Source organism: Hippoglossus stenolepis, chromosome 18, assembly GCF_022539355.2.
Source record: "Hippoglossus stenolepis isolate QCI-W04-F060 chromosome 18, HSTE1.2, whole genome shotgun sequence".
NCBI classification, from domain to species: domain Eukaryota; kingdom Metazoa; phylum Chordata; class Actinopteri; order Pleuronectiformes; family Pleuronectidae; genus Hippoglossus; species Hippoglossus stenolepis.
In genome coordinates, this window is record NC_061500.1 from 12,748,428 (window position 1) to 12,773,086 (window position 24,659).

The window sequence follows — 24,659 nt, forward strand, 5'->3', positions numbered from 1 at the left end:
AAGACAATTGAAACACTCAAGAGCAAAGTGTGTTGTCAGAACTGATGTTCCAGTCAATCAGAATAATCAAAAGACTGTAGTGTTATGAAAAAACAAAAATCATTAAAAAATGAGCTGATAGAATTTTACATGTTGGTGTCAAGCTGATTCCTCTGTTGGTTAAAATCTTTAATAATGTTGGGACTTAATATTCCCTGGTCTTATTATGCCTCTGCGCTGGGGACAGCCCGAAGCCGGAGCTTTATGACTTCAGGTTGTACGTCCCTCCCTTTCCTATGAACTTCAAATTTGGTACAAACGATGGACTCAAGGATATCTGGATTCAAACTTTGGTGGTCGAAGGTCACAGAGACCTCAAGTTCTTGGGAGTTTGATATTTCAGGAACACTCAGGGAATCTCACAAGACTCTTTTTTGCCTTGAGAATGTGTTATGCCTCAAGAGAATTCAAGCACAGATTAACTGATGTGATTCGGGGGGGGGGGTCAAAGGTCAAAGGCCATGGTGACCTCAGAAATCATGTTTCTGGCCCCTCGACCTTGCATCTCAAGTCTGCCTTTAGGGGATGTCTTCACATTTTCACCAGTTGCCACAGTGACCTCATATGAATCTGGACAGTTTTTTCATGCTGACTGAAACTGCACTGGTTGGCGAAGGCATGCAGCCACTGGGCAGTAAATCTAGTTTTAAATGATTTCCATTCTAAATGCCCATACTGTGGGAAGTATGAATTCTGCATCCTCTATGTTGCTGTATGTGCTTGTTTACCTCATGTTTCTGTAAAGAGATTCAAACTCTTGTGTCCGTCTGCAGGTCAGAGCTGCTGCAATGGACGACCAGTGTCCCCAGCACAGCGGAGGTCCGGCCGGCGCCGACGTTCAGAGGCAGGGGCGGCCGCATGTCATCAGGTGTGGGTGGCTCAGGAAGCAAGGAGGCTTTGTCAAGACTTGGCACAGTCGCTGGTTTGTGCTGCGAGGGGACCAGCTGTACTATTACAAAGACGAGGAGGAGACCAAAGTCCTGGTAAGGCTGTGGACACACACCAAAAGTCTAATCCTGACTAATCTTGAAATCATAGCACCGCACACACACACACACACACACACACACACACACACACACACACACACACACACACACACACACACACACACACACACACACACACACACACACACACACTCACACGATCACTGGCGCTGATCGCTCAGTTTGGAATGAAAACTCACAGCAGATTTCAACAGTTGTCAGCTAAATCAAAAAAATCCATTTGATCTCTTCTGAGCTGTTCAAGTGAGCAAACAGATGGAAACGTACTCTCTGGGAAATCTACTCGCCGTTTACTCAACATTTACTCAACTGTGAACACAATTTTGACATGCGTTACTTACCTAGTTTACTTACGTTTTTCCACTTCATGCTACTTTGCTCTTCTACTCCACTATGTTACGGAGATAAATACTGTAAAGTTTACTCGACTATATTAATCTTGCAGAAGTAGCTCCTGGCTGAGCTTTGAAATAAAGACACAAAATCCGATAAAAGCTTGAGTTTATATAACTAAATGCATTATCAGACTGTAAACCAGTTCTTCTCAACCTTTTTTCCGAGTCTTTTTTAAGAGCTGTCTCCTTTAAGCTTTCTATTTGGTTTCATTTAAATAACAATTGTCGTGATCCTGCCGCTGTCTGGAGCCTGCGTTTGGCTGAACTCTGAAAGATCTTTTGATTTATTTCTTTGTGGATCTTTTGTTGGACGTCTTGTGTTTATGGACTTTAGCCTCGTTTTCTTCCTTGCGTTTGGTTTCGGGATTCATGTCTCTGCTTGAGTTGTGGGTTTTTTTTGTGGTGAAGTTAAGTTTAAGTTTTAGTTACATATATATATATATATATATACACAGTATATTGAATATTGCCAATCAGTGAAACCAACCCATCTATATTCTCTCCTTGCTCTGGACATGACAACTATTTGATGCCCAAAGAATCATATCAATATTAGCTTTCAATGGGGATAATGGCAAATTATACAAAATAATATAAAACTTGTCAGCATTGCAAAAGGTGTTGTAGATCTTTACATGGCTGGCTAATGAGCATTCTAAAATACTTATAGTTCACTTTCATTATCTACCTCTGTGAATATAAAATTACTTTGCAGCTGTATCATACTTTTGCAAAACAAAAGGGGTCGTCTGTCATCTTTCGCTCCACTTTCTGTTATTATGTTATTTCGTGCACATTATGTTATTTTGCTACCATCATGCCCCTGAAACGTCGGACGAACACGGCGGCTCCACGGAGCAGAGGCAACGACACAGACCCGACTCTGAATCCGATGAGTCGCTGTTTGGACCGTTTTCCAAGTGAACTCCTGAAGCCGACGCACAAAAGCTACAGTTAAATAAGAGGGAGACGATGAGTAATTCTGGCAATAAGACCGCGTCGCTAACGTTACTGTAACCAGGCAGCGTCTCTCACTGAGCATGTGTGGAGGGAACAAAGAAGCAGCCACACATATTTCCCATCACAGACATGTGGAAGACACATGATTGATTCCACAAGTTGAGTTCAATGAGCCGATGTATGTTTTTTAACAAACTTGTCTCTTCTGGTGAAGTTGGACGGATGACTGCAATAGAATCTGGTCTCATTGATTAATGCTATTTCTGTTTAAGGGCTGTTCAGGGATCAGTTTGCTGTCGGATTAAGTGTCAGGGAGTCAAGGACAGCTGAAAAACAGAGGACAGGGGATATTAAAGGAGGGGTTTGACATTTTGGGAAAAATGCTTAAAGGCTCTCGTGCTTCAAAAGATCGTTAACCACTCTATAGCTTCTACCAGATAGAGATATTACACACAATAATATGACTGTTCTTTGATGAAAAGCATGATGCTGGTTTTAAAATCACCAAAATTATAAAAACAATTCCAAAGGTGAAAAACTCAGTTACTTAAAATGCCATGTTTTGCATTTGTAGAAGTTTCAGACCAGAAGCGGTGTTTTTCTTTTTCTTTGCATAGAAAAAAAAAATCCCCAAATATCCACAACCTCCTTTTCTAATATCTATTCCAACCCATCGATATCCTGTCTTTTTTCCATGGGAAAATACTGGAGCACAATTGAAATCTTCATGCTGCTCATCTACTACCCACACTTTTTCTTTGTCTGGCCGTCTTCCCAGCATGCTCAGCTGCCGCCAAGCCCAGGCCACATCAGCAGCAGCAGTCTCTGAAGGTTGAAGCAGCAGACCTGAAGCTGGGCCGCTGGCCAGATTCAGAGAAAGGAGATTTTTTCCTCGTTGCTATTTCTGGGCAGCTCCATATTTAAAGTTACGTTTCACTTCTCGGTGCCGTGAACATCCTGAGGGAATGATGCAAACACCGGAGGAGTAATTCTTCATCACATGACAAGAAACAATTAGTCTCACTTTGAAATGTCTTCTCATCTATATTTATACGCCCAGAAATACTGTACTGTATCAATGTCTGCATAACTTCAGCTACCTGAGCAACACTCCACTCTTCTGTGCAACTTTCCATTCTTTTACCCTTCTTCGGAAATAAAGCAGACATAAATTTCAGATACCTTAACCTGCAACTTTCTTTTGCAGAGAGTGGGGAATTCAATAAAAGTAGGTCAGTCACAGGGAAGTGCATTGAAAGCCCTTAAATCTCCATGACCTCCGAAGTGGAGCAGCACAAAAACACCCAAACAAGATACAGTACCCGGCAGTATATACAAGGTAACAATAGTCCAGAGTTTTCTAACAGCCTGAGAGAGAGAACGCAAGAAGGGCAGAGAGGAGAGGCAGCCTCGTCCGAAATTGTTCTGAGCCTTGAACACTGATGTTCAAGATCAGGGCAATAATATACACTCACTCAATAAATCTTAGTGTGTGTGTGTGTGTGTGTGTGTGTGTGTGTGTGTGTGTGTGTGTGTGTGTGTGTGTGTGTGTGTGTGTGTGTGTGTGTGTGTGTGTGTGTGTGTGTGTGTCCTGTGTCTTACACTACATTGGAGTTAAACGTCCCTGTCCTGAGCCGTCCTGGACCACATGATGTAGAGGTGTGAAGCCACATTTAGATCAGCGATTAATTAATTCTCTCACGTCCGATGAAGTCTCCATTTATCTCCTGTCACATTAGCCTAATTGCTGCCTCCTCCAGGGGAGCAGGGGCGTCTGGCCTTCTTCGTTGCCCATGGAAACGCAGACGCCAACAGAACTCAGACACGTCACACTTTTACATTCAAAGGCTGCGTCAGAGATATTTCCCAGTTTGATAGTTCTGGGGCATTGAGGTGGTGTCAGAATAATCAGAAAAATTAGCTCCAGATTGGGAAAATTCATGTGAACGCCACCTCGAGTGAGGTTCTGCAAAAGGTTTGATGAGTTGCAGAGTTGCTTAAGTCATCACTCATAAACCTATCAACATAATTTTACTCTAAATAGTTGCTTTTAAATGTAAATGTACACGTCTGTCACTTGCAAACTTCACATTCATCTCCTACAAGCTCCTAACACAGGACTTTTTAGCCATCCTAGACGTGCACATGTTTTATATTATTGATATGCAGATATTAGAAAGAGGTGTCAAGCTCTTAACACACAAATACAGAATATTGTGTTGACAGAGTCCAGCTTTCTTCCACATTGCAACCTCAAAGCACATGAACACACTAAAGTCGGAACAACGACTTCACAACTCGGGAAATGTGACTTTCAGAGGAGCACGTAAACACACCTGTCAGTGCATATTTATATACTATTGATTAGAGCTGCTTTAACCTTAGTGGCAGATCATTAAATGCTGATATGAATTGTTTTTGTCTCAGCTATATAAATTCCTGTTAATGCAGACACCAGATCAGAAAACAGATATAATATGAGGGATTTTTTCACATACTGCTGCTCAGAGGACTTCTGATGTTGGTTGATGGAATTATTCCGCGGGGCGTATGATTATTGTCAGTACAGGGGACCCTGCTGTGTCCCGTGCAGAGGGGCCAAACCTCTCTGAGCAACGTGCGGAATCTGAAGAATGGCAGTCAGCTGGGGGTGAAGGGTCAGTGAAAAGCATGCGTCGGGTTTGGCACGTGTGGGCTTAGCGTCAACATGCCATCTGCCTGCCCACACTCGTCCGTGGAGATGTATGAGTGTGCAAGCATGCATGTGCTACACACACACACACACACACACACACACACACACACACACACACCATAACATGCACTCAGATTTCATGTGGCCGAGTCATAAACAAAGACAGAATTCAGTCCAGCGAGGGACTTGGAATTATTATTGTAATTTAAACCACTCAGCATTGGATCTCTATGCCAGGGAAGCAAGTGAATGGGAGAATTGTCAATGAACACATCGAAGCATTTCTATTTTATTATAATGTAGGAATGGAAGAGGATATTAGAATGCTAAGACGTACGAAGCCGGTTAATTAATATTCATAGTATGAGGGGGCCAGACAAAATGATCTGAAGCAAAAGTGGTTGGCTGCTATAATGAGAAATCACATTAAATCAATAATTCAGCAGTGCAATAATGCTCTAAAGATCCTCTGTTTCCTCTGCCTGGGCTGGGAACAGCTTGACCTTGGCATTTAACAGGAGTAAATAAAATGCCATCACAGTTCTTCAATTATTCACACGGAGAGACTGTGTCGTGTTAGTGCTGCTTTCATGAAACATTAATATTGTGCCGTTCTTCTGACCTCCTCAGCTCGCTCACGGAAACAGACGCCGGTTCCACTTGTGGCTTTTAAGGCACCAAGTGATCACAGCAGAATGTAAACTTAGTGTGAGGTGTGACGGTTTCAGTGAGATCCGACTCGCAATGTATTAGAACGTCAGAGGAACGTGGACAATAATGTGAGAATAAGCCAAACGCTAAGTGTATATCAAGAGTTTACTACGACCTCTGGTCATTTTCAGAGCCCAATTGATTACTGAAGGCTATATTGTGCTTTTGCATGTGTGGGCCCCCAAATCCTGTAATGGTTAATCTAAATTTATTTAATATACTTTGATGTATTGTTGTTAAATTTGATTTCTAAATTAATGGATTTTAATTACAAAGGTAAGGGTTAGGGTTATTATATTGCTATCATTTATTATTTATTATTAATAAAAAATGTATGTGTCATATTCTGAATACAGAACCAAACTTGAGTTTCACATTAAAGTGCAAAATTAAATGTCACATTACTCCTTCTTCTCCTATTCATGTCATTATTACTCTGGTTAAAGAATAATATTTAAGCAAATACCTTTTTTTTCTCAGCAGGCTCAATACATAAGAGCAGGAACAAATTAATCATTGAGACATTTGTGGTTGTCAGTGTTCCAATAGTACGCCCATTAACCTCAGAGACTGTTCACTTCGATCCCTGTGTGGTTACTGCATGTTTGATAAGCTCTGAATCAATGGAGGGAAAAGCCAGTTCACTCTCACTGGACTCCCAACAAGTTCTTGCAAGAACGGTTTTCTGAGCTCGTCTCTCTGCTCATGATACCTGAGGTGGTAACCGGGCCCTGCTATGAATTCCAGGTATGTGCAGGTGCAGCGGTTTTTATACGAGACACAGAGCAAATCTCCTCACCAGAAATGAGTTAGCAGCCGGTGCAGGAGCCGCACGGGGACCTGAATCACATCGGAATTCTTCACACACAGCGGAGGTTTCAGCTGGAATCCCAGAGGCCCTGTCTGACTTAGAATACTTCACTTTTCAATGGCTATGTGTATTAGCTCCTGTGTTGTCCCACAGACGAGTAGATATAGTGACTATGGATTACACGGTTACTTGTGAAAGGTGATGCTGCCAGTGACAAACCTGCAGCTCTATGAAGCGTTTCAGCCTCTTTTAGCTCATTGTTTTAGTTTTTCAATCGACACCTTTAAGGCTCATTCATGCTGCCATAATATATGAAAAGAGATCCGTCCGTTTAAAACTACGCAACCATCGCTGCCCACATACTTCCATGCATCTTGTACGTTGGCATGGTTGTTAAGTAATACAAACATGGCGACGGTCGAGGGGACTGTGATAATGTGCCTCTTAAGACAGAGGCAAAAGCAGCAGTTTCGTTTGAACTATTGAATTCACTGGCCCCCATGATTTCCAGTGGTACTGTTCTGTTTCTGTTTATATTAGGCTCATCTCCCTTTTACGTATGAAAAGACGATATTACCCACATTCTTCCATATGAGCTTTACGTTGCAATGGGTGTTAGGCAACAAATCAGCTAGAGTCGAGAGTTTCTGACGACAACAATTCAAACAATTCAAACAATTCCTCAAAAAACTCAACCATTGTCGAAAGTTTTTCCTCGTGTCCTTTTGGCCATCTGGCTTCAGCTATTGACTTTGTGTGGGAATTCTGGGGGGGGACGTAAGTAGTGGACACATGTGATAGACAGAATTCACCAAAGACTGTCGATGGGGTTTACACTGTTATTTGAGTTGCACTATGGGGTTTGCACTATTACTCACTCCTGTAAGGAGCTGTGGGGTTACCATGGTAACAAGGGCACCGGGAGGGGTTAGAAGCGGATGTTTTAATGACACCCGGAAATTCTCTGTGGCCGAAAAAGATTGTAAATAATCGCACACCGAGAGGTGCAGCAAACAAGAAATCTCCCGACTACTTCCTCCCATGGATCCCTACAATACTGCCCCCCCATTGGTTTCCAGAGGCTCCATTTTGGCTGTTTTGTCCTTTTCTGTAAGATTTCAGAAGACGTGCACAAATACAGCTGAAATAAACAGAAGACAGAAGACTCCATCCGTTTCTGTACAGCCTACGTATCTTTCTCTGAGCATAAATGAGCCTTTACTGTTTTTGCTTCTCCTGTTTGCAGTGCTCCAGCTATTTTCAAGCTTAAAAAAACTCAATGCAAATCTGTCCGTACCGAAAATACAGACAGCCCGTTAGAAACTAGCATGGTCAGCAGTGTTTGTCGGCTGGAGGCAGTGGTCACAGGAAGAGAGATAAAAAGGTCTCTGGAGCTAAAAGGAGAGTGGATGTTGGACTTGAAATCACCAGGTCGCCAAAAATGAATGTAAATGTTGCTCTGTGTCAGCTGGATGCAGAAGTTGTTTCGTTAACTGCTCGTTTCCACTGCTCTCAAGTGGCCAAACAGGCCAAAAAAACTGTTATTGCTTTTTCTTTTTGGAATAAGTTACCGAGCTACAAATCATGTAGTCTCATTTAGAGAACTCCCATCCATTCAGCCGGTTTGTGCCAGATTATGGCTAAAAAGCAGCAAAGGTCCGACAGAAACACCTTACGTTACTATATTCTAGCTAAGTGCTTCTGCTCCCGTCAGCGATAGAAGTGGCATGTCACACAAAAATGTGCATCGCCAGTATCAGTGTATGGCATATAAACCCTACAAGGAGGTGAGAGAGGAGAATCAGGTGTCAGAAATACACAAAAGATCTTTACCCTTGTTGATTGTGTGTACATTTTTTCATGATACCTCACAACTTAAAAGTTTCCGCAAAGTCTAATGTCCAAACCTAGATTTCTAAACCTTTGTGATCTACAAATAATCTCATTCTGTGACTAATAGATCAGAGCGGTTAAGGTAAAGGTCTTCAATAATCACGGGCGACACAATGTATATAAACACTTTACACGTATAAAAAGAGACCATGAGCCATCAAGAGAACCTAAAGATATTTTGAAGGGAACTCTGCATGTGACCTTGCTGTGGAGGAATAAAACATTTCCGGTGTTTTCAGTGCAACACAACTTTATCACACTAATGCACCGCTATCAGAGAGCCCGTATTCTGTATCTGAAATGTTTTTGGGGTATCTCTGTTGCAGAAGGATTGCATATCCAATGAACAATAACTGGCCATATTAATTTCAAGGGTAAAAGGGTAATGATATATGGACTGGTGCATGGTACTATGCCATCTCTGTTGATACAAACAGCGCACAGCGTGGAGAATGAGTTTTTATTAAAGCTGTAAATCTCTGTACTTTGCAAAATAGCGTAATAAAACTGCTCCTCTATCAATAGTACACAGATATTCCCCTTGACCAAGACTCTGCTCCGTGACAAGCTATCTTGAAAATTAATGGCCACACTGAATTCTGGGTGTCAGCGCTCCCCGGAGGAAGACCTCTGGTTTTCATCATTTGTTCATTATTTCCTCTCTTTTGATAAAACTCAATTTTTAAAAGAAAATTGCTCACGCTGTTGCAGCCAGTCATGAAATGCACTGAACATACATGTACGCCTGTGTGTTCATACGTTCATGTGTGTTTCTGGGTACCTGCCTTTCACCTCTGACCACATCAGAGACGTCAACGTTTCATGTTTTATGGCTTTAATTTACTGCACTTTATGTCTTTCATTATTTTATGGCGCCCGTGTTGCTCAAAGCGTCACTTTTATGTCATGTTGGGAGCAGGTTCCATCCACACAACCTACCAACCTTGTTTAAAGATACAGTCAAGCTAAAAGTCATGTTATCGTGAGTTCAGGAGCGTCACTGTACATCAGAGCTATATTGTAGGGTGCATTCTTTCTTGGCAGCCAGTTATCTTTAAGCCTCCGGGATGTTTATCATGTAAGACTCCAGACTGTCTGCTGAGAGACGTCTCACTGTGCTCATCTGTTCATCTCTCTCTTTCCGGCGTAATAAAAATACATATAGTGACAGTTACATTGATTCAAATGTGGACTGTGGATCATTTCATTCTTAGTGGATTAAACTTGCTGCCATTAAAGCAGCATTTCTAATCTCTAATGGGTTTCATTTATTAAAATCTGTCAAACAACAGCATAGAGAGTTTTTAGCTGTGAATCCTGAACAGCATTAAAACTAACAGAGCTCATCATCATGAACAAAAAAAAACAAAAAAAACGTATTCAACAACTGTTTAATAATAACAATGATAATAAGGAAGATAAAGTAATGCATATCTTTTGAATCATAAGCAAGGGCAGAGAACATAATACCAAAAAATAAATTAATTTATAAACAGTTTAAGAACACGAGGAATAAAAGATGGTTCATGTCATAATAATAATAATTATTATAATAATATAGCTCCTGTCTGTTAGGCAGTCTCCTGCAGCGGTGCTCTACTTTTACAAGGTGAAGATACACAGGAACCGAGAGTTCAGCTGAATAAACTTTGAGCTTTATTTCCTGTTTTACATTGAAACTTCTTTCCTTGTGTAAACCTCTTACTTTACTTCCTGTCTTTGTCTGATTGTCTCGCTGCACCTGTGCTCCTGTGTCCAGTCGTCCCTACCTGTGTACTCAGTCTCTGTGCTCCCATGGTTCTGTTTAGTTCAGCTCTCCTCTGGTGGCTCCTGTTCTGTTTTACCTGACTTTCAGTTTTTGGATCACCTGTGTTGTTTTTACCTGCCAGCCCCCTGAAGCTGTTCGTTTCTTAACTGTTTTTCCAACACTCGCTGCTCAACATTGACCAGTAGACCTCATGGGGACTAAAGCCTGATCCTAATGAGGCAAAATGTCATTTCTGAGCTCCTGGTTAAGGTTAGTGATGTAAATTGGTTTTGGTTAGACTGTCCACAATGAATGGAAATCCCCATAATGTGAATCATAACATTTTAAGGTGAAGACGTGTTTTAGGGTTGAGGACCTTTTGGCCGGTCCTCACTTTGTGACCCCCCTTTAATTGACTGTTTGGGGGACTTGGTTTTAGGGTTAGAATTAGGTTAAGGGTAAGGGTAAGGGTAAGCTTTGGGTTAGGATTAGACATTTAGTTTGGATTATTAGGGTAAGGGGCTATGGAATGCATTATGCCAATGAGTGTCCTTACTAAGATAGATGTGTGTGTGTGTTTTTGTGTGTGCATGTGTCAATGTCTCTTCTTAACTTAAGGGGAGAAACATTTATTGACTCTGTGCACCTTGTGATGCTTCTCTTGCTTGTATATAACATATTAAGTTGATTGTCACATGCATGTTGTGATATTTTGACTCAAATCAAGTCAAATTGTGACAGCGAGTGGCCGTTTCTCACAAGGTCAGGAGCAGGTTGTAGAAACTCCCGGCCATTAACATTCTTTAAATATAATATTTTCCCTCTTAAGGTATTACTTTCTCCACATGCCAAGACACGAGTGCCCGTCAATCTCAATCCTTTGATATTTATTAGATTTCAGGGTAATTGCTCTGGCATCTATAGTCATGTAAAAAGAGAAGCAGACCACAGTGAAAATAATTCATTCATCCATCATTGTGCTTTTTGAAGTTTTTCCTAAAAGGCTCTGCCGATGTGCCGTCGGTGTTTTTCTTTACTGCCGCTGGTTTTGGCAGATGATACAGTATGAAACTTTATACATGTAACTCAAGTGCTTGTTGGAGGGAGATAAAAGTTTTTTATTTTTGCAGCAGGCGGCAGCGGCAGCGGCGGCAGTGACAGGTATTCCTACAGTGACAGGGACATTGTGTGTTTTCCAGCTGCTTGCACCCAAATCACTGTCGGCTTTCTCACTTTTTTGGGGTTCTTGTGGTTCTTGATGGATTCAACGTGTCAAAGAAACACACACTCGAAGCCGTTCTCATCCTCGTCGTCTGCCTCCATGCTGTAGCATTTTTGTCCCAGATTTTGTTGCTAGAAGTTTTTGCTAGAAGGGACCAGTTTGTGATTGTATTTAGTGCCAGAGATTGTGTGTTTTTTTTAAAAGTCTGCCTGTGTTTAAGCCAGGCTGTGTGGTGATTCATCTAGACCTTTAACAATTTTTTAAAAAAGTGGCTGGCTGCAACATAGGAAAATCCCATTTCTTCCATATTAACAGATTGAACGCGGTCAGATTACACATTTTCTCAAATTTGGTCTCTGTCATTTAGTTAGTTTTTACCACACTGATGATTGCTTAAGTGTTTAGTTATTTTGGATATTTATAACTGGAATTGACTCTTCCCTTTTTCGTGGGTTACCATCTTCAATGTCATATCTGTCTGCCACTCACTATTTTTAGCAAGTATTTCACAATTGCCATTTAATGGCCCTGGCACTTATTTAGAGATTTCACAAACTTTTTAATTCCCCCTCTTGTTAATTTCATCCGTCTCAGTATCAATATCGACTTCTCACTTCATTCACCCTCAGCCAAATCCAAGTGAATAAAAATTAATGGGGAAGACCTCCATATTTCCAGTTTATTGCAGTTGACTGGCACATTAATATTTTATTGAAAGTTGCAGGTGTGTGGCTGTTGAACGTGGCTCAGCCGTCAGAGTCAAGGACCAGAGCTACCTTTTCTTTAATAGCTGTGGGATAATGATGACATTTATTAGATTGATGGACTCAGTGGAGCGATCAGAGCAGAATAACCATCAGTTTGATGCTTGAACAGACAGGTCTTATAGAAGGTATAGACAAAAATAGAGAACATCAACACACAAATGCAGTCACACATTTAATATAGCACAGATAAATATACTTAACATCTCCAGGCCCCCCTGCCGAGTTCCACTTCCTGTGTCTGGCAGGTCACTGAAGTTGCTGAACAGTAATTATTGAATTGAAAAGAGGCTTCTGATCAACAAGCCCAGGTTTAATGAGCACTTACATGATCTATGACACCATTAACTTCAGGTTTAACGACCAGAGTGTGAACCTTTTCATGTTTCCAATCTGAAATCAATTTCTGCTCCACAATATATTGCTCTGCATTTTATTTTCTTGACATGTGCCCCTGTTTTCTTCACCGATTCTTCAAACCAGATCGTTATTCAGCAAACCAAGGTTACGTCTTAACTTGAACCTCAGACTTGATGATATCTCAACTCTTTAACTTTGGTTGAACAACTGTTGCAACATGCAAGAGAAACAGTCCCCGGGAACGATTCCAAAGGCTTCTTAAAGCAGCTATATCTAATATTTTTATACAGATAATAGATCACATGACTATGTCTATATGAAATGAATGAATGAATTGTGGAAAATAAAAGTCTGTTTCTCCACTGATGTCTTACATGTGTTTGCACCTTAACTTGAACCTAACTTTATCCCGACTGAGCATGTTTTATGGTGCTTCACCAGACACTAGCCTTATCCTAACCCTCTGTAAAAATCTACTGTGCAGGTGAAGTTCATGGAAAACGTAGCTTCTACAGAGACAGATATATAAGAATGTTATTTGAATGACGATGATCCTTCTTAAGTCTGGAGAAGATACAGCTAGCCTTCTTGTTTAGTGAACATCAGTTGCGGCAACTTTCTGGCCCCATGCTGCTATTTCCCCTGAGTCCTTGTTCTTTATGGTTGAGAGAGAACACCATTTTAATAGTGTGAACTCATTAAAACGACAATGGATAGCCACGGTGTAGTTGGCCCCACACGTCTTCCAATCATGAGAAAGCCTATTTTACCTATTTGGTTATTAATGAAACCCAAAACAGTACGGTAAATAGTAGCATAGACATTTACCCAATTACTAAGTTGAATGTTTATAGAGGTAAAATATGGTTTATGACCCAAAAAAAGTCACATTTGGGTTTAATTACTGGAGGGTTTGACGAGCGTGTATAGTGGCCACTGAATCAACAGAGCTGGAGTCCCAGTCAGTGTTGTGGTATTTGCTTGTAGTCTGAGAAAACAACAAATTGGATTTCATTTGGAGCGGACTGTTGGACACAGGCCCCCTGACCAGCTGTGCTGCTGCTTACAAGCCTCATGCTGTCACTTTCCTCACGCAGACTTCTTGTGTCCATATGTGTGTGTGTGTGTGAGACTTTCTTGTAGAACAAAGGATAATTGGCTTTTGTGTCGTTACACAGTTTCCAAAAGTGACCTCATCCTAGTTAACAACAATATAAAAATGCATGAACCGCCCTGAAATAGGCTGGGTTTTGTTGCCCTATTGGGTTGGGCCAGGCCGCCGTACTCTCTGCTGGGTAAATATTACTCCGTCTGTGGTCGGGTTCGTCTGCAGCAGCAAACAACAGACCACCAGGGGATGTCGGTATGGAAAGTGTGGCTGTGGCTTGGGAATGGAGGAGAGGAATATCCACGGTGTTGTGGTTTCACAGTGCGGAGGGACTACACAGGCCTTTTTTGAGACACACACACACACACACGTATAAGTATCTCATCCAGACACAATTCACTTCAGTCATCTCCTGTTTCTCTGTGCATGACAAAAAGTTCACTGTGTCCTCTGAAGGAAAAAAAAAAGTTCTTAAAGGTGGTTTTAATCCCGAGATGCTGAAGCCAAACAGATTCTCTGTCTGACAACCACATCAAACGAGCTCATTTCCCCTCGCTCACTGTGGAGCACGTCCCATCTTTACAACCCCCTTTTAAAGCACTTCATCTCGGGCCTCAGGTAGGGTTTCCACTTCCTGGTTGTCACAGTTATGGCTCATTAAAGGGCTCTGTCTCTCAGCAGGAAGGAAGCCGACTGCCCCTCAGATCCCGTTCATGTGTGCGGGTCCTTAGCGCCGACGCTGTCACCGGCGCACATCTTGTCTTCATTAGCGGTAACCCAGATAGAGGCCGGCCTAATGACTGTCAGATGCTGTGTTGTGGTATTAAGGTCAGAGTTGTTAATCAAGTGAAAAGCCTTTGTTTGATTGCATAAACGGTAAATGTTATGGTGCAATCCTTATTTTATAGTCACTCTAATTGGGAGAAGGTGAGGTATTATGTTTGAAGAATGGGAAACCTACACAGTAATTATTCCGCAGGTCATAGCCGCTGTTATCCTCAGAATTAGTACAAGCAAGTAGTCTACTTCATAATGTACTTGGTGAAGTGTGTGTGGTGTTTACAATGTGTACTCTCTCACAGCTGCTGCTTTTCTTATCTGCATCATCAATCAATCTGAAGTTTGGCATATGAAATGTCAAAAGTGGATAATGGCCTTCTCTGTTTCTCTCTTTATTATTTTAACTCTATCACAAGTACAAGTACAAGTATTATCATCTAAATGTACTTGATGTCCAAAGTAATATTAGGCAGCTAAATGGCCTCTACAGTATAATCAATGTTAAATTACTATTTTACTGTATTATTCTAGCTGAATTAGCATAAAACATATGTTAAAGTTGCAGCATATTTCGGGACATGGCTGTGGCTCAGAAGACAGAGGGCTGTCCTTTAACTAGAAAGTCGGTGGTTCGATACTCTAACCCAAATTACCCTGAAGATTGTGCCGACAACGTTGTGTGATATAATAAAAAAAGTGCCATGTACTGAAGCACCGTAAGAATATGTGTGAGTGTTAATTGTACTTTAAAGCGCTTGAGTGGTGGATATGACTGGAAAAGCCCCAAATAAATAGTCAATTTACCATTTCATAGCTAATCATGTTTTATTGGTCAGATATAATCAGCATGACATATATGTAAATGTAGTTACAAACCGATTTTCTAAGCGCAGTACTTGCACAGTAAATGCAGCTGCTACCATTGCTATCAGTGAATCGTAGCATTCTGCAGACACACACCCTGACCTCCCGTGTCCACCAATATTAGAGGCAAAGTAAAAACATATTAACATCCAGCATCATCTTTGGTGATGGTGTCCCTCCTCCAGTCAGATGGAGTGAGTCAGCCTCTGTTGCTGCGACGCTGGTGCTCCGTGACTTTTTGACTCCCAAATCTGCCCCGCAGCATTTCTGACAGACGCTGCGTCTCGGCAGCAAAGGTCGCCGCGAGGTTGAATCTGGGAAAAGATGCTGATGCTCCCGCTATTTAGGGGAGGAGAGAGTCTCTGGCCTTCAGTGTCACACAGATGATGTATCATTATGGGCAGAGCTGAGCTGCGGAGATGGTGATCCTCTATAATGCGGCCACTTTGTCACATTTCATAACAACTCAGCTCCATCATCCAGACACGTTCCTGTGCAACCACCTCCCGGGCCCGGCAGAGATGCTGATACATGTGACACGGCAAAAAATCCTCCGACAGACACGTCAGTGTTCTGAGCATATTTCTCCAACAATAATGTCAGACAGCTGAGAGCTGCTGAGCTCAGGAGGGCTGCCGCTTCAAGAGAAACTCTGCATATGTGCAGTCTGCAAAGTATAGTGTCAGCTCCCATAGCCAATGTGAACTCCATTGAATAATGATAATATGCACATTACACATATGGTTTGTGTAAACCTGATGTGGACTGTGGTCTTAGATCTGGTACCGCTTTAGTTTAAAACCATGGAAATCCACATTTTAGAAATGACAAACCTTTTTATCAGATGTCAAACAAACTTGAACCCACAGAATGTACGACATTCATATGAAGTGAAAATATTGTATTTTTGATTTCTCTTTGTCATAAACTTTCCTTCCAAGACTATTTTTACCCACACTCTTCTCACCAGTCTGTTCTTTGTTTTTTTCCCACAGGGAGCCATTTTCTTACCTGGAAACAAAGTCACAGAGCATCCAACCAGTGGCGATGAAGGGGGGAAATTTCTTTTTGAGATCATTCCAGGTAGGAGGAGATAAAATCTATATATTCTTTCTTACAGCGAGTAAATTTGAGTCTTTAACAGTTTTGGCATCTATAAGTTTTATTCAAGCTGCTTTCTGTTTGTTTGCCACCTTTTTAAAGATGTTTTAAAATCTCATTATGGACTGAAAAGACCCCAAAAGATCATTAAACAGATATATCTTTTTGTGACATTTTACTTTTAGTGACAGAGATAAGAATGACACAAAGAAATAGAGGGGGTATTTTGTCAGGTGAAGCAATGCTGAGAATATGTTATACATGCACTGGGGAAATAAGTTTCTATCAGTAGCCGAGTGCACCAGCGGATGCATCTAAAACCCTGCAGAATACTACGGATGTGTGCAATGACCATTCATACTTGTTTGTTTTCATTGCTTCCCTGGTGTGTGTCCACTAAAGTTCCTCTCAGAGGAAACCATCGAGATATTTGCTCACGCCTTTTGTGGCTCCCAGTGGAAAACACTGTCCACAAACTGGCAGATTATAGTGCAAGTACTTTTTAACGTTTTACAGTAAAAGGGAAAATAAACTGCATAAATCGTACACATTATGAGGGCATGTGGCCAGATGTGACAGGTATCCTTCCTGATGCTGTTTTTATTTTGGGGATTATGACACTGCTGGTCAATAATCCTTTTCATAATATCATCAACAGTTCCATGCTGGGACATTTTACAAGACTTTGAGTTTGTCTGGGAGTTCATGATGAACAGGAATAGTTGAATGTGCCTGTGTCATTGGAGAAAAACTATGAGATTAAGCACAGTTTTACCATATGTTTGTGCCTTAGATGTAGTAGGATGCATTTTGAAGTTTCAGCACGTAGTACAGAGGAACAAAAATACAAAGCCATACAAAATAATAACCATATGAAATACTATTTCTGATGTTTGTCATATTTCAGTGATTATGCATTTGTGGATTTGGAGACGTGTTCAAAGTCATAACTGCTTTTTTTCTCACGTACTGAAACCATATGGTTGCCGAAGTTGTTCACTTCGGCATTCTGGTAATGATTTGCATTAGTTGAGCTGTTGAGCTGTTGAGCTGTTGAGCTGTTTATCACCAAGATAAAAGCAATTGTTCTTGTCTATTGATAGACAATTTCACTTCTCTGTTTTGGCTCAAAATTACCCACAATACAGGGCAATGGCTCCTTAAATCAAAGAATGGCATTTTTATTTTCCTGTTGACTCAACCGCTGTATAAAGTTGAGGAGGCAGCGTCGGTGACACATGATCCCACTGACCCAACATTATTTAGAGAAATGCATGACCAGCACATATGTTGCAATCAGAGGATTGTTGACACACGGCAGTGGGAGGAGCCAGGCTACCACCTTAAGATTGATACAACTGTTACTGGTGAGAATGGGAACTCTTGTGCCCCTTAAATTCATATTTTGTGCTACGACTTAAAATATATAGTGGGACCAAAATGTAATCACAAGCCTCACTGCTCCCACTTTCAGTCTCACTTTCACTTCCCCCTTTGCAGCTGCTACAGTCCAGGTTTGACTCTGAAATATATTGTTATTTTAGGATGTGGTAGCCTATATGTTATTTTTAAAGAGGCAGGTGATGACTATGTAGTTACACACTGTACAACAGCTTATTTCTTCCCCCTGGAGGATATATGAGGTGATATAACAGTTATTTATTTTCTGTTGACTTATGAGGCTCCTTGTTGGTGCGTTTCAGTCTCTACGACGACAAAACCGTTTCCATTTGTCCTTTTTCCCCTGTAGGACCAGGCTGTATTAGCTTCTGTTAAAGTTCGGAAAGAGATGAGAGGAAATGTGAAATACCTCAATTTCCCTCCTGTAATAGCAGCAATACTGTAACTGTCGTGATTCTGCCCCTGTGAACTTTTGGGCGACTATCTATGTTTGGTCTAGTCCGTCCCATTTCAGAGGCCTCCTTCAAATGTGGCCGACAAATGCTTCATTCAATCCCAGAGAAAAGACGAGTCCAACTGGTGGATCCTGGCCCCAAACTATCCCAGGATTCATTGTTCTTCGATGATGAATCATTTTTCAAAGAGGCAATGGCGTCCAAAACTTGAGTATCAGGCTTCAACTCAACCAAACAGCTGGGACGTCCTCCATGTTAGTGGCTGGGGCATGAACCAAACTAAAGGGTCAAAGTACAGGTCGTTTTTGTCATTTTATGTTGTTCTTATCACTCTGATGTGATTTTCTGGTCATTTTATCCAGATGTTCCTCTGAGGACAGTGCGGTGTCAAGTTGGTATACAATGTCCATTCACATCCATAATTTCTCCGAACACACATGCTCGTACTTCACTCCAATGACCATAGTGTGTCGTAAACTTTATTCCTCAAAAGCTGAGATCATTATGGTTTTTGTCTCAGATGTTGTAAAAAATCGTTCACACGGATAAAAACATGTGGATTGAAATGTGAAACAAAAAGACCCATTGAAGGTTGTTAAGACATATTAGAAGTCCTCAAGAGAGTTGAAGCATTCAGCAGCGGCCGACCAGTTCCACTAAAGTGTTCTGCATCATGTACTCCGCCCTCGTACTGATGGAAAACAAGAACGCGACTTGTTATGAGGCTGCATATAAAGAGGCCTATGAAGCAGCGAGAGCAAATTAAAGGAAAACACAACACATATATTCCACTGGTCTAAAAATGTGGCCCAGCAGCTTGAACACAACACATGGACACACAGTCTCTGTCGGACGGACAGACGGGAAGTGATGGGGGGGGTTGGAGAACTGCAAGGGAAATGGGGTGGAAGTCAAGGGTTGTACAGAGATGTCCGTTGTCTTGTAAAGGGCGGCGATGAGATCTGAACTCGACACGGGTCTAAATTCACGGTGACCGCCGGGGGGTTTGGATTGCAGCTCTCAGACCAGTGGACAGAACCTGCTGTCAGATTAACTCTGTATTTTAAGCTTTAGGAAAAACAAATTCTTAAAGTTATGGTGCGCCTCGGAAAACTTTTATTCACCTGCTCTGTGCACCCTCCTGTGCTTTTGTTACTCCCTCGTCTTTGTTTTGTTTTTTTCTTTGAACACACCGTTTGTGTTAAATCTGCAGAAAGACAAAGAGAGGGAGGGGGGTTTCTGTGGCAGACTCACCACATTGCCAACAATATTTAGACTGGATTCACGGTTATGTCACATTTCCAACCATCTGACGGAGACGCACAGGTACAGACATACTGGGGCTTTTGTTTTGCTCACCCAAACCAAGACTTTAAGCACCGGTGACGTTGTCTTCCATCACACTGACACGTTACAACATGTACCAGCACACATGGGCCCGAGCTAAAGCGGGGGAAAGGAATACAAACAAAGTGCATGAATACAGCTGTCAAAAATGTCATGTTTTGGGCATTAGAAGTTTATTTTTAAGATAATCTGCCCGGGATATTACCGGAGGATTACGTTCTGACAGTCATAGACGAACCCGTAAACGTTTCAAAATCGTCAAAATGTCCTAACTGATCATTGAAAGTGGCATTGACAGATTAAAAACCAGATCTCTCTCAGTCCATATATCTGGAACACATATCAGAACATCTCCGCTCAGGATCAGTGTGCAGTTTAGTCTGATGCTGCTGAATCCTCCAAAGAATGCCAGGTATGATGTGAACACGGCTGCATGGTACAACAGAGCTCTGAGCACCTGGGAACTGGATTTCCAGACTTCAATGCAGTGAGAAAGCAGAGTCTGCCTTTGGCAAATTATGAATTTTCACAAAACTGCACAGACTCTTCATTTATTCACCTGTCAGAGCTCCGTAAATACCTGTAGCTAAATGTCATTCTCATGGGCCAACTGTTATTAATCAGCCCGTTCCTATAAAACAAGAATCAACACAGGAAACACTCCCTGCTGGTTTTTTTGACAGTGAAACTGTGCGCTCCTCTTCACTCCCAGCTCTAATAAACACAAGACCTTGAGTTCAGTGTGTCTCTCTTTCTCTCTCTTTGCCTCAGGCTCAGTCCTGGTATGATTACTGGTCAGGCCACAGCAGGACACTGCTGCTGAATTATGGGAATATTTCTCTGCTTGTTCACAGAGGCTACCATCCCTTCATTCATGAGAGGGGCGTGGGATCGTGTTGCTACGAGCAGGTGGATTAAGGTTTTAAGCTTAAATGCTGTTAACGGAACAAAGGGTCCATGAACATGGTGAAGAGAAAACGAGTATCAAACTGTTTGTTTGGCTCCTGTCTCACGTAAATTTGCATCAAAGCATCTGAAATGTTTGAGTAACTTGACTTGGTGCTGTGCTGAGGTTCAGATGTGGCAAAGCCTCAGAGCGTTTATCTAAATCAAGCTGACAGTGCCATCGTGTGGTTTTATGAGGAATTACTGGGCGAAAGAAATCCTAATCTTATTATGACTCATATTTGGTAGTAGTAGGTTTAAGTTGAATTTGTAACTAAGCAGAATAAGAAGAATCCTTTTTGTTTATTGTTGCAAAAGACAACTGTTGTATGATTAAATCTCAATACATTTTTCATGATTTTACTGATTGTAACAGTCGTTTTGAGCGTAATGCCCTTGATTGAGGGATTTTGTTTTCATTCTCACAAGACTGTGAAACAGTAGCAATAATCAGTCATAGCAACATGATTGTGCAGAAATGTGTATTCACAGTATTTTAAAGTATTTTTTTGCTTAATGTTTGCTCTGGTTTTGGTACAAAAGAATTACAAATTTGATTTATAAGTAAGTGTAACTCCAAATGTGTCGCATGATTTCATTATTTTATTTATTTCATCTGTGATTAATGCTCCATCTTGCTCCTGCCACGTTCTGACATGTATGCATGACAGGTGACCCTGTAGTGACCTCTGCATTGAGTTACTGGTGTCATATGTCACCAAGGTGCAGGTCTCATTCACACAATGTGACTAGTTTGATTGACTTATGGTAATTACTATGTAATTATGAGTAGGCAGGTGGGTGTGGGAGTCAATCAGACCCACACAGCAGATGGGAAAATGTTCTCGTCGCTCTTATTCAGGTTAATGAGAAAATCAAATATAAACAGTCATCATATGATCCAGGTAGGAATGTGCTTCATCAGGGTAACATGCTAATCCTACCTACAGCTGCAGTATATAGTGACACGTCTTATTAAACAGCAATGACTGAATGTCTTATACTGCTGATGACTATTGGAGGGTGAAGACAGACGAGCAGGTTTAAGACCACAGGCCACTGAACTATTCATCATCAGGAAGCCATATGTTACGTGGAAGCTGACAAAGCTGGCATGTAGACTATAAGTGCCTTAAGTTAATGATGGAAAGATTGATAGATGGATGAATTATTTAAATTTTAAAAGGCTCAAATCAGGCGGGCCTTTAATAACGATTATTCCACTTGGTAGTAAATATGGCAGAATGAGAGTATTTCCCTCTACAGGCATCAGCGTCTAAGGTTTTAAGGTTAAGGAAGCCCCAGTGGGGTCATAGAGAGTGTATTAATCTGCGGTGCTGACATTTCAGTGTCAGGATGTGTGGAGGTGGTTTTCAAATAGGCCCCAATGTCACATCACTCACGGACAACTCCTGGTGCTGACTATATATGTGTATGCATGTTTGTGACTATAAGCAAAAGTAAAGGGACCCCTGGTACAGTTTAAACTTTATGATGTTTTCACTTAAATAATCTAATCAGAGGGTTGGACGAGCAGTTGGTTTTTATTATCTCGTGTTTATGCATCAGCCGATCTGCAGCTCTGTTGTGCACATGTGAGTCTGCAATGGTGTTTTCTTATCTTCAATTCCAATTCAAATATACAAGAGAGGCAGCGCCCTGACCGTTTACAAGACAAACGGGGAAGAAGCACAAACATCTGCTTTACTGTCTTTCTAAATGTGCACGTTTCGGCTGTGTTACGGTCTATGGTCTTTTCAACGTGTCATATAATCAAGTTTATTTGTAAGGCACCGGTCAATAAGGCAATTCAAGATGCTTTAGGTAGAACATAAAAGGTACAAGGGACGGATATGAAAGAAACATGAGACAATATAAAAACAAATTGGATGACAAGATAAGTTTAAATAGTGTAAGATTAATGATTGCGCAGCCATATCAAGTGTATAATCAAACAAATGATCAATATCAAATAAATAGGTCACATATAATATATATAATATAATAATACATATAATAATACAAAACAATACTATAAAAATACTGTCAAATATACTATAAATACATATTTATACACACACACACACTGCGTAGACTATATAGATATGGAATAGATGCTATTCTATACACATTGTTTCATTAAATGAATCTGACACATGACATGAACAAGCACCTCTACATGTTCAAACCCCATCTTTAATATACTGATTTAATTAGCAGCTGCATGTAAAGTGCCCACACAACTTCCTACGCGTCATAAATCCAGGAGCAGTATGAGCGTCGGCGTGAGGTCATGCATTTAGAGTGAAACTGATTTTTATGGCCGTCGCTCTGGCGAAACGATGAAGCCCAGAGAAGCTTGAGTGACAGGATTCTGTTCTGCATATAAAGAAGTGTTGTCGTACGCTGCCCGCTCCTCTGTCTGCTCAGAGCCTGTGAGACGTCTCCGTGTCCTTTTTTCTCTCAAGAACTCACTTTGCGAGGTGACATTTTCAGAAAGGTCAATAACTGAACTTCTCTGGCGTTTCCTCCTCGTCTGTGTACATTTTCATACGTGTGGAGTGTTTGTGTGCCTGTTAGCGGACATGTTTATGCACATACTTAGTGTGCATGAGAATATAAAGTCAATAACCCCAGAGTGTGTGTTATAACTGTGTACGGCCTCCTGGAGGAGTTGTGGCCTCCTGCTGTTGACATTCATCATATGGAGGTTTACAGATTCACATCTCTGGTGGTTGTTCTCTTAATATCTGAATTTATTACAAAGTGGCAGAGGGCCCTCCCACATGGACACATACACAGTGAATATCAATTAAGGCAGAAGGAAGTGTTTTTTAAATGTAGTATCTCTGGGCTGCATCGTATATTGGATTTCATATAACCCAGAACAAAAAATACAGCTTGCTGACTGATATTTATGTCCCTCAGAAAAGACAACGGCACTTTCTATTCCATACTGATGCAACAGAATTTTTTCACAATCAATTAGGTGATTACGTCAGTCAGTTTTAATCTTTATCTTCCACTGAACAGTTTCCTCCTCAAATGCAACATTTTTTAGAAACACCCACCGGCTTCATTCGTAACATTCTCCGTCAGATGAGGATGTTTGTGTTGGAGATAGTGACAGTTCATGTGAAGGTCACTGCTGAGACGCAACCTCTGAAATGATGAAGTGTCAGAACGTCTGATATGACAGAGTTCTCATGAACTGGGGGACATTAGCATAAGAACATTGTCGTGTCCCTGTATAATGAACACGTGTTAGCAGAATTGAGTGTACATGGATACTTCATAGACTGTATGTAAAGATGGATGACATGACTGCTGCCCATAAGTAAAGCCAAAGCGTCTTGATCGCCCCCTGGTGGCTGGCTGGAGCATAGGTCAAAGGTCCAACGTATGTCCAAGTAAGTTTCGTTTTAATTAGTTATTGGATGATGTGAAAACGAGGTGAAACATCATGATTGACAGCTGAGATTGGTCCAACACTTTTTTTGAGTATATATATAAATCACTATATTGCACTATAAAGAATTTGAACACCCAAATAAAACGGGGGACAGTTAATGCAGAACATATGTAGTGATTTCAGTCAGAGCACATGTTAGCTCTTCTGTGTGTAAGTGCATCACAGAGCTGCTGGCATGGCTGTAGAATGGCAATCATCATATGGTGTCACTAAGGTCAACACTTGTCTGATCTGTGATCAGTTATGTGTCTCAACGAAGAGAAATATTTGACCATTTAGAGTTGTTTTCAAAGGCTAGTTGGTGGCAATAGCTTCAAATCCTGCTGCCAATGAGCTGCCAGTTTAAAATAGGAGGTCATAGATCAGGATCCAGTTTGTTCTCCTAACTCTTAAAGTTATTTGCAGGCCAGTAAGCCCACCGCTGCCTCGTTGCCAAAGCAGAAGCTTGGGTGGGGAGCAGAAAATAAAAGCGGGGCACTATTAAAAATGTTGTCGACAAAGTTCTGGAAAAACGATTCAGTGTCCCAGAAAGAGAAGGTAGGACATGGTGGTTAAATGTGAGGAACAGTTTGAGAAATA

At 41.2% G+C, this 24,659-nt stretch overlaps 1 protein-coding gene across 2 annotated transcripts in view; it reads left to right on the forward strand.

Annotated features, from left to right (window-relative positions):
- arhgap24 (Rho GTPase activating protein 24) overlaps positions 1–24,659 on the forward strand; it is a 66,259-nt gene that overhangs the window by 9,403 nt on the left and 32,197 nt on the right. For both annotated transcript variants that reach the window (XM_035141451.2, XM_035141452.2), the window contains 2 exons: positions 813–1,022; positions 16,355–16,442. In XM_035141451.2, the coding sequence (XP_034997342.1) occupies positions 813–1,022; positions 16,355–16,442 (298 nt within the window). The remainder of the gene's footprint in view (positions 1–812; positions 1,023–16,354; positions 16,443–24,659) is intronic.